Here is a 14,770-nt window from a genome sequence, read left to right as displayed (position 1 = left end):
AGATTTCTTTGCCAGTATTGCCAAGAATCAAAAATACCTGTGTTTTAAAAAAGGGCTCTCTCCATCGCAACCCAGTTTCCACCTCTCCCTGTAGCAAGTCAAAATGCCACCTTTTTATGCAAAACTAATTTCCATGGTAATACGCCAACGTTAAACAGGGGATTATGTATGGGTGCAGTGTATGATGTATACAAGAGAAGATAAACTGTAGTAAGAACCCCAAAAATACAGGTTAAATGGATTGCTTATTAATTTTTAAATGTTTTTCCCAGGTTTACTCCAGTGACAAAGTCCCACATCAGGTTTTTTCTCTTGAAGCTTCATGACATGTTGAGCTAGTTTGTCATCAATTTAAATTAGGTTAAATTAGGAGTACAAATTACTCAATTCTCCATATGTAAAAAATAAACATAATAATATGTGCACAATGAATGATTTTTATTCAAGTTTTATTGAATCTTTTCCTTCAAGCATTTTAGACTTCTCTATGTTTTTTTCAACTAGAATATTTATGATATAAATAAAATTTTAAACACTGGTACAAACTTGATATACAAAAAAATCACATTTGCAGCATTTGCTTAAAAAGTGGTCTTTAAATTCACTTGATAAAAATAAAGGTTTTATTACCTTGGGAACACCACACAGACATAACCAGGGTTCAGTCCTTCTATAACATCTTTCACTGTGGTGAGAGATAGTTCCTTCAGTTTTTCAGCCTCACCCATTAGCACAGATATATAGATGTATAAATAGTTAGCAATATACCCACACATTAAAGAGTCCTTTAAGGGTCTATAAGATTTATGCTCCATATTCCACTGTATGGAAGGATAAATAAGTCCACAATTTGACAAAATGCATCCACATCTTACATCATTTCCTGAAACGTTTGAAAAGTGGATGGACATGTTTATTTGAAGATGCCTTGCTCCGTGAAGTGTGATATTCCATATAAACTGCGTCATCTGCTCCAGACATAGAGCTCATTGTGCCAAAACGACGGGACACCTAGAGTAAGAGAAATCGCAATTGTTCAGTTTAACTATATACATAATCTCCTTAACCCACTGATGTAGCTAGACACAATGCTGAATGATCAAATTAATATATATATTATTAGGTTATATATATTTTAATTAAATACTAAAACACTGGACACTTAGTGGATGATCAAGAATTCTGCATACCTAAGTGCGTAGGTGAGTATACCCCTGCTTCTGCACCAGGGATGCTCCTCAACCAAAGCACTCACAACACACTACAAGAGTAATGTGCATCTCTAGTTAAAGTTGGTATAACAAAAGCAATGGCTCTATAGAAGAGATACCTCAACAGATTCACAATTCAAAGGGCGTTCCAGCCCAATGCCACCACAGTTAGTGGTCAAGCCTGAAGTCTGAGCTACACTCCTATCATGTCCCCTTAACTCAATGTATTAGCAAGCCTTAGGATTGTCTATGCAGGGATGCTAAGGGAAATTAATCCATATTAATTTTGAAAGTGGATTAGTAAAACCGTATTAAATGTCATTCAGACTAAAGTGGCCTTCATTCAGTTTAACTGAATTAACTTCAGAAGTGAATAACCAAATAAAGGCCGCTTGAATTCTGAGTGAGGGTGTTCATACAGGGATTTAATGTGGTTTTAACTAACCCACTACAAATTCATGTTTGGTTAATTCATATTAATTTTCCTAGATCTCCCTGTGTAGAAAAGCCCTTAGTGTCTAGTGTTTATTTTTAGGGAAATCATGTTTTATTTTCTATGAGAAAAATAAAATAGCATATACAAAGATTGAATATCCTTAACAGTCAGCCCTATTTGAAGTACTATACTCTGGGGATGAAGTCTTGGAGCATGAAACCTTTCAATCAGTGTGACAATACAAATAAACAAACTGCACTAGGCTATTTTAATGTGTATTTCATAAAACTTATCTCCATAAAAGAAATTTGCCATCTGCCACCAATGTCCTAAAAAGTAAAAGGATACTGTAGAGGTCACACCTGTTCAAGTGTCTCATTTCTCTCTACTACCTAAGCTAGCAGTTACTCTTATCGTTAACTAGTGTTATAGGAGCTGAAAGTAAAGAATTCTATTTTTCAATGTTCTGTGTATTGGCACTGTTACGCAGAAGCAAGACTAAGTAGCAAGGGGCCAGTTCTGTAGCATTTGTAGTTCACGATTACCAGAAGCTAAGCGTTCTTCATTTACCTGAGTTGACTTTGAGCCATACTCTCCTGCTACCACCTCTTCCTCAGCATCCAGGTCAGATGCTTGCAGGACTTTCTGAAGAAGCTGCTGCTGCTCTTCTTTAGATGAAAATGAAAGTTGTTCTTCTTCCATTCCTGCAAGCTTTGTGATTACCTAGGAAGCAGAATGTGGTGGAGGATGCATTTTCTCAGTGTTCAGTTTAGGTTTTTTTTTTTTGTTTTTTTTTTAAAGTTAGCGTCTCCCCATTTCCCAAGAAAATCAACTATGCCCCCCAGTGGACCTTACTGCATTTATAGCAGGGGTTGGCAACCTTTCAGAAGTGCTGTGCTGAGTCTTCATTTATTCACTCTAATTTAAGGTTTCGCGTGCCGGTAATACATTTTAATGTTTTTAGAAGGGCTGTTTCTATAAGTCTATAACAGGGGTTGCCAACCTGTGGGTCCGGAGCCACATGCGGCTCTTCAGAAGTTAATACGTGGCTCTTTGTACAGGCAACGACTCCAGGGCTGGAGCTACAGGTGCCAACTTTCCAGTGGGCCAGAGGGTGCTCACTGCTCAACCCCTGGCTCTGCCACAGGCTATGCCCCCACTCCACCCCCTCCCCTTAGCCTGCCATTCCCTCGCTCTTCCTCCCGTTCCCCCCAGAGCCTCCTGCCACAAAACAGCTGATCAGGAGGGGTGGGGAAGGAGGGGGAAGGTGCTGATTCACGGGGCTGCCAGTGGGTGGAAGGTGCTGGGAGTGGGGTTTGGGAGCTGATGGGGGAGCTGCTGACATATTACTGTAGCCATTTGTCAATGTACATTGGTAAATTCTGGCTCCTTCTCAGGCTCAGGTTGGCCACCCCAGGTCTATAATATATAACTAAACTATTGTTGTATGTAAAGTAAATAAGGTTTTTAAAATGTTTAAGAAGCTTCATTTAAAATTAAATTAAAATGCAGAGCCCCCTGGACTAGTGGCCAGAACCTGGGCAGTGAGAGTGCCATTGAAAATCAGCTCGCGTGCCAAAGGCAGCACACATGGCATAGGTTGCCTACCCCTGATTTATAGCATATTAGCAGTCCATCAGCTTTGCTTCACAGCTAGCACAAATATACGTAGGCTTGGAAAGATTACATTTTTAAATTAGTAGATGTCAGTAAACCTCAATTCACCGCACATACAAAGTGACAGAAATATTTCCATCAATGATAATCGAAATTTACAGATGGGCAAGGAAAAAAATGACGTTTCAGAATGTAGAACTTGATTTAAGAATTTTACTTTGTTAAAACACAAACTGTCAATATCATGTGTCAATATATACAGTTATAAAGCTTCTAACTTTTGACTCTCAACATCGACTGTCATTAAATTATTGTCTGACCCCTCCCCTCAATTTTATACAACTGGGAAAATTTAAATTGATAAAAATAGGGAAAAAAAGCTTCAAAATAAACCGAGAATATCCATCAAAATTATTTTTAAAAATCGAATTCTGCCAAGTCTAAATACACATAATACAAGGTGAATGATACCACACACCTGCCTTGTTATATTCTGTGCTAAAGGAACCGAATGTAAAATGTCATTTTGATAAGAGGCTAGAACAAAAGCACATAGCTGAGGATGAAGGCAGGCTTATTTCAGAATGTTCAGCCAAACACTTAACATACCACATTGACAAGGAAACTGAGCAAAGCACGTTTAGCTTAGTAATTATATTTGAATTAATAATAAAGAGCGCAGAAAACTGCTTTTTAGATTACAGTTTCTTCTTATGGACTGACCCACTTTTGTTTATTCCTCTCGCTTTCTTCACTATTCTACATTTTCATGAGGCATAATCCCCAGCTCTCACTATGAGAATTCTGACATGTGCATCCCACCCTGATTTGCCTTCACCACCAAGGGTACGAGTACAGTTTAGCACATATTTTAGTCTCCTATTTAGTCAGATATCTGGGCAAGTACAGTAAATGTGCTATCTGCTGGTAATATATCACCACTCTACTTCAAAGTCCTCCTTTCCTAGAGGACTCCAAAGTCTCCCAGCTTCTGCTTCTTAGTGAAAAGAGAATGTTTACAATATACGACCATTCACTGTAAATTCCATTTCTTTCACAATCACTGCAACATCTCTCCCCTCAGTAGGCCTATCAGACTCAAATACAATCTCTGTTTAAACCCAGAGTAGAAAGGAATCGACATTTTCCCCCCCATTTTGATTACTAATCCAAATTTACTGCTTTAAAAAATTATGCTAGTCCTGGGTGCACTTATGACTTCCCAGAGTTTTCAGCCACGGCAGGCTGCAAGGCAGACCTTCAAATTGGGTCATACGGATTTATCATCTGGCTTTTTCCTCTCTCATTTCAATCTAGATATCCTCTGAACACCTGAGTTCTCTTGAACGTCTACAGTTAAGAGGTTAATGCTTGATACCATTAAGAAGCTAGGACACCAAACTGTGATCATATTTTATAAAGCTTTGGTTTATATAGCTGTTTAGAACATATAATTAATGCCAGTCACCATGGTTTATGGAAAATAGATCTTGTCAAACAACACTATATATACATATTTATGAAATTACAAAGGTATAGTGTTCATGTAATATATTTAGACTTCTATAAAGCATTTTGAATAAGAAACTGGAATGATATAATATCAACATGGAACAAAAATGGATTAAAGACCGGCTAACAGACATATCTCAAAATGTAAACAGAAATGGGGAATCATTATCAAGGGAGTGTATGTTTCTACTGAGGTTCCACAGGGATCGGTTCTTGGCACAGTCGACAAATACTTACATGGGGAACAACACTTTGATAATGGGCTCTTCAATCTAGCAGACAAGGGTATAACAAGGGCCAATGGCTAGAAACTAGACACATTCACACTAGAAATAGGGTGCAAATTTTTAACAGTGAGGGTAATTAACCACTGCACAACTTTTGCAACAGTTGCAGTTGATTTAAAAAACCTCCAGTGAGGGAGAATCAAGATTGAACAATAGAGTCTCTCTTTTAGAAAAAGATCTAAACAGAAATTAATTCAGGGAAGTCCCTATGGCCTCCGTTACACAGGCCTATCTAGATCACAATTGTCCTTTCTGGTCTTACAATCTGTGAATCTATGAAAATGAGCATCTGCTAAGATTGTGTCCAGCTTCTAACAAGAAAAAGTGAAGAAAGAAGAAAAATGATTTTAAGGTGTATTAATCTGTCCCTTGCGATGGTTTAAAAACAAAATGATGTGTACAACTAAAGAGAGACTCTTTGCTTTTCAACAGTATACTATACTTGTTTCAAGCTGGCCTGGTTCATGAAGTGAGCCAAGTTTAGAAGTTATCACTGATTCTTTGGTCTAGCAGGTTTTTCTGCTATTGGTCCAAGATTTAATATAAAAGTCTTACATTTGTAGAGCAATATTTTTCAAAGGGAATATACTTTAATAAGATAAAACATGAGACAAGTGCAGTTAACTCCCTGGGTTCTGAGCAAGGAATCATGACAAGAGGGCTCTATTTAAAAAGCAAGTGCACTATACAAAATAGCAAAAAGATGAAAAAAGCCACAATTTTTTTTTCCATACAGACAGATATAACACATGGAACTATTTAATAAATGGCACATAAAACTATCCATACATAGCAAGTGTTTCCAAAAAACTAATCTTTTTTTTTTTTTTTTTTTATTTCTCACGGTACCAGCCTTCAGTTTGGCACCAACCATTTGGCACTCTCACTGTCCTAGTTATAATGCCAATTTAAGGCTCCTAAAACTAAGGCTTACTTGCAAAAGGAAATCTCTCTGTTTTGGCCTTTTTTAATTAGTTCCATAATCCAAAGCGTTCAAATACAAGTAAAGCGATTTCTTTGAGTCTTTTTGGCTATAACCATGAAGGCCTGTTCGCTATTAGATCAACACTAATTTGCAACTATCTGGGTAAACTTGATACGCCACAAAAAAAGGCTTTCATATGTAAAGACTGCGGTGAAATTATTTCAGTTGTGAGCCCTGTTCTGAAGCAGTCCTCTTAACTCGTCATAGACTATGAAAAAAATGATTCCTCTAGATATTTTATCTGTGTAGATCCCACTCCAGGTTGTGCATATACCTCGTGTGTGCAAGGTCAGAATCTTTCAATAGTAGCGTCCACTGGGCTACACCTACTTCCCTCACCCGAGGACAAAGGGCACAGCAGCCACAACCGTCCCACAGTTCCCTCAATTCTTAATATCAATTAAAGACTGTGAAAAAGCAGGGATGGAGGATGGCTCATGGGCAAAACACTGTGAAGAACCAGAGTTATTGTAAGACAAATATCAGGGGGTAGCCAGGTTAGTCTGTATCCACAAAAACAAACAAGGAGTCGGGTGGCACCTTAAAGACTAACAGATTTATTTGGGCATGAGCTTTCATGGGATGCATGTAACACAAATCATTTTTTCTCCGAGTATTTGATCCCGTTCCAAGGCTCTGCTTATCAGTCACCATCTGGAAGGTGGGACTGAGGAGTCCAAGCTGCCACTAAATCAGGATAACATTCCCCTACCATATTTGGCACCTGATCTTTCCAACAAGTTGAGGGCATAGTATTTAACCAAAGTAAAGGGGTTCTACAAGTGGCTGCCAGGCATATCTCATATGGAGAGGTTTGTAAAATAAGCTTGCGCTCTAGTGGAATGAGCTTTAACGTCTGGAGGAAGTATACCAGCCATGTGATCGCAGGCTGAAATACCCTAAATGGATAACTCAGTATATGTCTATGTTGCAATTCAGAAGTGTGATTGCAACATGTAAACATACCCAAGTGTAAAGGTGCGGGACTCACCCCTGTGGCGCCTCCTGCTGGTTTCCTGGGAATTAGCTCTTTTTCCAGCTCCAGAGCACCCTCTGCAGGCCGGTGTCCCGCTTGCCGCTGGCCCCGTGTCCCTCCCAGGACCCAGTGCCCTTTTACTTGGGGTGCTGCCCCTCCAGGCAATACCTCACAAATCTGGGTCTCCCCTCCACAGGGAAACCCCACCCTCTATCCCCACCTTGCCTCAGCCTATGGGCTACGGCCAGTCACCATCTAGCCCCTTTTCACTGGGGCCAACTGCAGTCTGTATAAGCCAGCCATCATAGGCAAGGAAGGTTTTGACCTGCTGCCTTTCCCTGCAACCCAGTACCTCCAGAGGCCTTGTACAAGGTCCTGCAGCCTGGGGAGTTGCTGGCCCGGAGCTCCCCCACTCCTCTGGCCTTTCCCCAGCCCTGCTTCACTCCAGTACCCTTTAACACTCAGGCAGCTAGGTCCATTTCCCTCCTCAGCTAGAGGGAGACTGCCTGCTCCTGGCCCTCTGCCCTCTTATAAGGGCCAGCTGGACCGTTATTAAGCCCGCTACAGCTGCAGCTGCTTTCCCACTGAGCCCAGCTTTCAGAGCTGCAGCCCTCTCCAGGGTTGCTTGCACCTTTCAGGGCCAGAGCGGAGTGATCACCCCGCTACACCAAGCTAGATCTAAGATAACTAGAATAGCATTATTAGAGAAGATGCAGCACCATGGGTGGTGGCTGCTTGAGTAGATACCTCAAGTCCTGGGTGGGCAGGGCTTCACTGTTGTTATTTGAGCTAGCTATGATCTAACTACATCAAAGTTAGCTCAGGTATGTCTACCACCGCTGCAATTGCACCTCCCAATTGCAGTGTAGACATACACACAGATGTTCTCTGGAAAGAAGGCGTTTGCCTCTTAGAAGCACTATTTATGGCAACAGTTTGGGAGTCTGTCTGAAGGGCTTTGTCCTATTAAATTACTACAGTAAGACCCTAGAAACATTTAAGGTGTTAAGTTTCTTTACCCCTGGAGAGAAATGGGGTTTTGGAAAGAAAACGGGGCGATAAATATTGTTTTAAATGAAAGTCTGACAACTTTGGGGCTAAATGTGGGATGAGCTCTCAATGGAATGTTGTTTAAGGAGGGTCGCCCATGAGAGTTTGGAATTTGCTGACCCTTCTGGCTGATGTCAAAGAGGTGATGGGGAAAAGCCTCTATGAGGCTTGAAAGGACAATATTAAGATCCCACATTACAGGGATGCCTTAATTGGTGGGGAAATATGGAGTAACTCCTTTCAAAATCTAGATACAGTGGGGTAAGAAAACTGACCGTGACTGGAAGAGGGTGTTGTCATGCCAAAAGCACTGCACAGTGGACCTGAGTATTAGTAAGATCCATTGAAATGCCTAAGGGAGACATTGGTCCCACAGTATAAAACGATGTCTTGTAAGGATCCCAGGCTCAACTCTCCTCTAGAGCAAAAGACTGGACAGTATGTTTTCTTTTTGATGTCAAGCAAACCTATAAAGGGATTTCCCCGCTGGTGAAATATCTGTCTGAGAAGGGAACTCTTCAGTGACCGTTTGTGGTTAGTAATGGATTGTCCTCTTAGGAAGCCATCACTGCTGGCTCCTAGGACATGAAAAGCTACTGGGGTTATTCCATGGAGTTGACGTTATGTCCATAACTTGATTGCCTTCAGCCACAGGTGTGATGAGGAGGTACCTCCCTTGGTTGCTTACAGAATACATTGCGGGTGTGTTGCCTGAGAGAATCCATACTATGGAATTTTTTAAAACAGGTTGGAATGCTATGGAAGCTAGTGAGATGACCTGTAATTCTACAGTTATGTATAGATTCATGTCCTTTTGGGACCATACCCCTATTCTATCTAGATCTGTATACCACATTCATCCCCACAGCATCTGAGCACCTTTCAATAGCAGATTAAAAAACATGAATACACATCTCTCATGTGTTTGTTCTCTTATCCTGTCCCCAGAGTGGTAAACGTGCAGTGGAAAGTCCCTGTATCGCGAGGTGGTCCAGGTGTGCACCCAGCCTGTTCCTGACTGATGTCTTATCAGTCTTTGTAAGAGGGGATGGAGAAGGATACCCCCCTTCTGAACTCGCTTGATGTAACTGAACTGGTGGTCACATAACAGATTGTGAACTAGAACCACAAATGTGTGTGGTCATTTGATGTCTTGTGGGGTGATAAACGGACATAGGTGAAATCTGACAAGTGGTGTCAGGTAGGTGCATGCTGACATGTGGCCGCCAAATCTGAGGCAAGTTCTGATTGTGGCTGATGAGTTCACTTTGATGTCTAGAGAGAGTGAAATGTGTCCGTGGGAAAGTAAGCTTCGGGTAACTTGGAATCAGCTAGGGCTCCTATAAACTCTGTGATGGGTTGGGAAAGCCCTGCTGACTACATAGGTGACACAGTTCTAGGCCATGGTGGCTTCTTGATGAGACCAGCCTTTGACCAAACAATTGTCTAAATACGGATAGATGGGAAAGGTTTGTCTCCTTAGTTATGCTGCCGCAACAAGTAGGCATTTTGTGACGACTACTGATGCTATGGAGAGACTGAACAGTAGCATCTTGTATTGGATCACAATATTGAAGTCATGTCTTGGAGATAGACAGCCACAAACCAATCCTGAGCTAAAAGGAAGGGATAATGGCCGCAATCATTTTCAGCTTGAAATGGCATAGATATTTGTTCAGTCTGATCAGGTCTAGGATAGGACAAAAATGCCCTTTTCTCTTCAGAATAAGGATATTTTGGGATCTGAAGCCTCTTGCCCTAAACTCCACAGGTAGCTTCTCAAGGACCCCTAGATGAAGCAGGGAAACTACACCTCTATCCTGATATAACGTGGTCCTATTAGTATTCAGGAAGTGGGCGGGCGAAGCCCGCCCACTGCTAAAGGACCTCCCCCCAGCCTAAGGGGAGGATCCACAGGTCTGGGATACTAACTAAGTACGTGGGACAACCAATGAAAAAAAACCAGGATTGGGAGTGAGGTCACAGGGCTAAACGAAGGGAACCTGCTGGGGACACCGAGCAGAGAACCCCAGACAATGCCCGCTGCTCCCCGAAGGCGTCAAGGGAGCCAGTGGACGCCGCCCAGAGGAACTCTGCCCGGATGCGTGAACGGACAGAGGATCGGAAATAGGCCCCACAGTCACAGGAAATCCCGTCGGCCAACCTCCTCTCCCTGGTTTTGTAGATGGCCAGTTTGGCCAGGGCCAAGAGGAGGTTGACAAGGAGATCCCGCGACTTCGTGGGGCCACAGATGGGGAGTGTATAGATAAACAGGTGAGGGGAAAAGTGCAACCAAAAACGCAATAGGAGATCCAAGAGGAGCCGGATAACGTGGTCATGGGGAGCCAAAAATCCCTATCGCATTATAGGTGAAACCCTGTTATATTGGGGTAGCGGTGGCAGGGCTGCAGCGGTGATTTAAAGAGCCTGGGGCTCTGGCCGCGGGGACCTCCAGGCCCTTTAAATTGCCGGTGAGCCCCGCTGCCGCAGCCCTGGGGTAGCAGCAGCCGGAGCCCTGGACCCTTTAAAGCACTGCCGGAGCCCCCACGCTATATGTGAACCCATGTTATAACGGGTTGTGTTAAAGCGGGGCAGTGGTGTACTTCTTTTAGTTGGCTTTCCTGAGAAGGATTCCTGAAGAGGGATGAGAAGGGATCTGGGGGAGAGGGGGAGGATTTAAATAGGTTCTAGTATTCAGTGGAGACAACTTCCAGACAACTTGTCAATTGTTATTCCAGTTGGGCTTGGTACAAAAGAGAAAGACGGCACCTGAAGGTGGAGTTTGAGGATGACTCTCATCCAGTTTCAGTGTGGTTCTCAACTCCTGCATCAAATCTGCTCTCTGGCAGCAGGTGTAGTCTGAATAGTGACTACGAAAGAGATTTACTTCTTTTGAGAGAGTCGCATCTTCTTCCTAGACGGGTACTCAGAAGGCCATTGTTGAGAGTAGCTGGGTGTCCTTCTGTCTAGTTTGCCTTTTGTATCTGAATAGCTTGCAGTTTAGGGGTGAATGCCCAGTGACCATAGTGAGACTCTGGAGTCCTTTAGGGCATGTAAAGCATCATCAGTACATCATATTAATAAATCTGTACCCAAAACTGAGAAGTCTACTGTATTCTGTTTCTCCCTAGGAATACCAGAGGCATGATGCTCTTTTACATAGTAACTGCAGTGGCCCTATGTCTAGCCATCGTCCTGATGCATCCATGGCTGCCTGTAACTTCTTTGCCATTAGTTTTTTCAGTCATAATAGTTTTTAACTCCACTCTATAGAGTTAGGGCAGAAAGAAAGACATTATGTCCCAGGTTACATCATTCAATTTTACAAACAAAGCTTTAGTTCACTATTTGTAGCTGAAGTGATGCTGATGAATAAGCCTTCCTCCCAAAGAGATCTATTTTCTTTAGGGTTTATTTTTGTCCTTTGATGTACTCTTAGACGGCTTCATTTTTTCATGAACTGCAGAGTCCACTAAAGAATACATTGATGGGAGGGTGCATAATTGCTCAAAACCCTTTTGGCTACTTGGTACTCTTTTTTCCTGCTCTTTTAGCAGTTGGCGGTAATGTTGTTTGCGTTCGCCATAGAATTTTTGCAGTTCTAAAATGCTCTTGTTAACGGGCAATGCTATTAAGAATATATTATGTCAAATTTCCTTAGTCAATGAGATCTCTGTTTCTGGTTCATCAACGATCCAGGCAAACAGCTTCTGGAAGGGTCTAAAGTCAGAAGATGAGTCTTGGGGACAGGATGAAGGATGTTGGTCAGGTGGCTCAAGATCTGTCTGTTGAATGGTGGGGAGAAGGAATCAGAACTGCTTCATTTACAAATTTTTGAGAGCTATCTTTGATAGTAAGGACTCAGAGGTATTATTCTAAGTGTGGATGCTGAAAACAAATCCCGAGAGAAAAGATACCAACCACTGAACCATTAATTTGGGCAATATGGTTTCAGGAAAAAAGGCTGTTCAAACTGCAATTCAATTATGACGCCTTTCATGACAGCATCAAGCAGAACTGATGAAGTGGAGGCAAGGAAAAGGTCACAAATGAAAAAAAAAAAAAAGAGAGAGTAGTGTTCTTAAGATATAACCAGAGGAAGTAAAATATACCAAGATAATCACTGGACTCTGATGTACACTATACACAATATCACCTACAGCAATGAGGACTTTAACCAACTAGGGACACAAAGCTAGTTTACTTGTGTCTCTATTCTCCACACTCTCAAATGGGAGGGCTTCCAAAACTTACATGTTAAGGAAATCCCATTTTTGTGGAATCGGACAATTTTCCCCGTAAGTGTTCTTCCTCTGGCTCCACTCCCCAGTTGTTGCCTGCTATAAAGTCAGAATGCTTTGCCTTGTCAGATGCTGTAATTAATGCTACCTTAACCTGTCCTCTACAGCAGTACAGGTACCACAATATAGTAATGTTACAGCAACAAGAGCTGCCTGTAAGCACCAACTGATTAACTAATTGCACCCTTCATTAACTTCAGGAAGTATATGAGGTACATTAAGACTCCAAGATGTGTGAATTTGACATTATACGCACAAGTCATAAGTGTTCTACATTAAAGGGACAAAATTACTGTACCTTGAAGCTGTAACCTTGATCTACCAAAAATCTTTGTCGTTTGGTTGAATATGCCATTTCCTGAGTATCTTGGGATACAAGGGAATAAAAGAAGGCATTGTATTCCTCCGCAACCGTCCCTAGGAGACAAGAGGTATTGGACAATTAGCCTATATGAGTAAATTGAAGGATAAAAAGAAAACAGCCAGAGCAGGAATGTAAAGTTATTTTTAAAAAATTGCTTTTCTGAACATACTTTAAGTAAGTGATCATCTACATAGCATGGAAATTCTTGTTGAGAAATATCGATAGCTTGAAAAGAATATGGGAAGAGGCAACGGGAACAGGGCCGGCTCTAACATTTTTGCCACCCCAAGCAAAAACCAAAAAAACCCAAAACACACACACACACACAGAAAGGCCACTCGGACTACTGCCCGAACTGCCGAAGCCGCCTCAAGAATGGACGGACTGCCGCCCTTTAGCATGTGTTGCCCCAGGCACCTGCTTCCTCCGCTAGTGCCTGGAGCCAGCCCTGAACGGGAGATATTGGAGACCTAACACTTGGAGGAAAATATTGCTTGTTGAATTGTGTATTCCAAACAAGGTAAGAACAAAAAATTCACAAGGGTGCTATGCAGGATAATCTGAAGAACAACTTAAATTGTGCTTGTGATACAAGTCAGGAAATAGTACAGCAGCAAGACACCAGAGGAAAAGTTTTATAAATGTAAATGTAGAGATTTACACTGACATGGCACAAAACCAGATGAAACAATAAGATATTTAGCTAGGAATTAGTAAGGCTATTCAAAATTCTGAATAACCTAGGCTATATAGCTGTATATGGGTAATAGATTTTATGGCTCAAACAGCACAAAGCAACTATTTGAGAATCCAAGCCCCCCCTACCCCCCACCAGTTAGTACAATAGTGCAAATGTTATATCTGTTTCAGACATTTTCAAATCCATACTGTTCCATCGTGCAATCTAAGCAACAAAGAACCAAATCCTGAGTATACACTAAGACAGGGGTGTCAAACTCAAATGACCACAAAGGCCACACGAGGACTAGTGCATTGACCCGAGGGCTGCACCACTGCCACACACCCCTCGCTGCCTCTGGCCCCGCCCCCACTCCACCCCTTCCATTAGGCCCCGCCCCTTCCCACTCCTTCCCTGCCCCATTCCAACCTCTTCCCTGAAGTCCCCACCCCAACGCTACTCCAGGGGGTGCAGAAAGGGTGCAGGGTGCGGCGGGGGCTCAGGGCAGGGAGTTGGTGTGTGGGGTGCAAGAGAGTGAGGGGTGCGGCTCGGGGTGTGGGGTGCGGCGGGGGCTCAGGGCAGGGAGTGCAGGATGCAGCAGGGGGCTCAGGGCAGAGAGTTGGGGTATGGGAGGGGTTCAAGCACACACCGGGGCCAGGGCAGACTCCCTGCCTGCCCTGGCCCCCGCACCACTCTGTTCCGGGGAGCAGCTGGAACCATGTCCCTGCAGCCCCTGGGGGAGGGGGAAGGGCTGGGTCTCAGGGTTTGGTGCGTCTGCAGCTCTTGCTGCTCCTCCAGGTACCTCCCACGAAGCTCCCATTGGCTGTGGTTCCCTGTTCCCAGCCAATGGGAGCTATGGGGGGGGGGGGGGGCGATGCCTGGAAGAAGGCAATGCAGGAGCCCTCTGCCTCCTTCCCCCTCCCCCCCGGACCGAAAGGGCGTGCTGCCAGCTGCTTCAGCGCCACAGGGGGCAATCCTGCGGGTAGGCAGATGGGCGGGGAGCTTGGCGGGCCACATGCAAGAGCCCCGCAGGCCGTGTGTTTGAGACCTCTGCACTAAGGGCTGCACTTTCTAATTTCAAACAGAAACAGTGCTCCAGGTAACTGCTGTTTAAATACAAGGCACTTTAGGTATGTTTTTCAAAAGCACCTAAGCACTGAGGAAGAGAAGTTCTGTATTCAAAAGCAACCTAGGCACTTAGTCAATGGGACTTAGATGGTTTAAAAAATTAGATATGTGCATTTACAGTAATGCTACAATAATTTATTTGTGGTATATTTTTACTAGGATTATTGGTCAGGAGAGCATTGAGGAATGAAAAACTAAAGGAAAGTGAATTAGAGGGAACTTTA

The 14,770-nt window shown here is 43.0% G+C and overlaps 1 protein-coding gene across 1 annotated transcript in view; it reads right to left on the bottom strand.

The window, feature by feature from the left end:
- Nucleotides 1–432: 432 nt before the first annotated feature.
- The window catches only part of ERCC3 (ERCC excision repair 3, TFIIH core complex helicase subunit), a 38,421-nt gene continuing 24,083 nt past the window's right edge, over nucleotides 433–14,770 (bottom strand). The window contains exons 13-15 of the mRNA XM_045032817.1: nucleotides 12,674–12,792; nucleotides 2,218–2,370; nucleotides 433–1,011 (exon numbers count right to left, since the gene is read on the bottom strand). Coding sequence (XP_044888752.1) covers nucleotides 877–1,011; nucleotides 2,218–2,370; nucleotides 12,674–12,792 — 407 coding nt within the window. The 3' untranslated portion in view covers nucleotides 433–876. The remainder of the gene's footprint in view (nucleotides 1,012–2,217; nucleotides 2,371–12,673; nucleotides 12,793–14,770) is intronic.

This window comes from Mauremys mutica, chromosome 10 (genome assembly GCF_020497125.1).
Source record: "Mauremys mutica isolate MM-2020 ecotype Southern chromosome 10, ASM2049712v1, whole genome shotgun sequence".
Taxonomy (NCBI): Eukaryota; Metazoa; Chordata; order Testudines; family Geoemydidae; genus Mauremys; species Mauremys mutica.
This window is presented reverse-complemented; position numbering and strand designations above follow the sequence as displayed.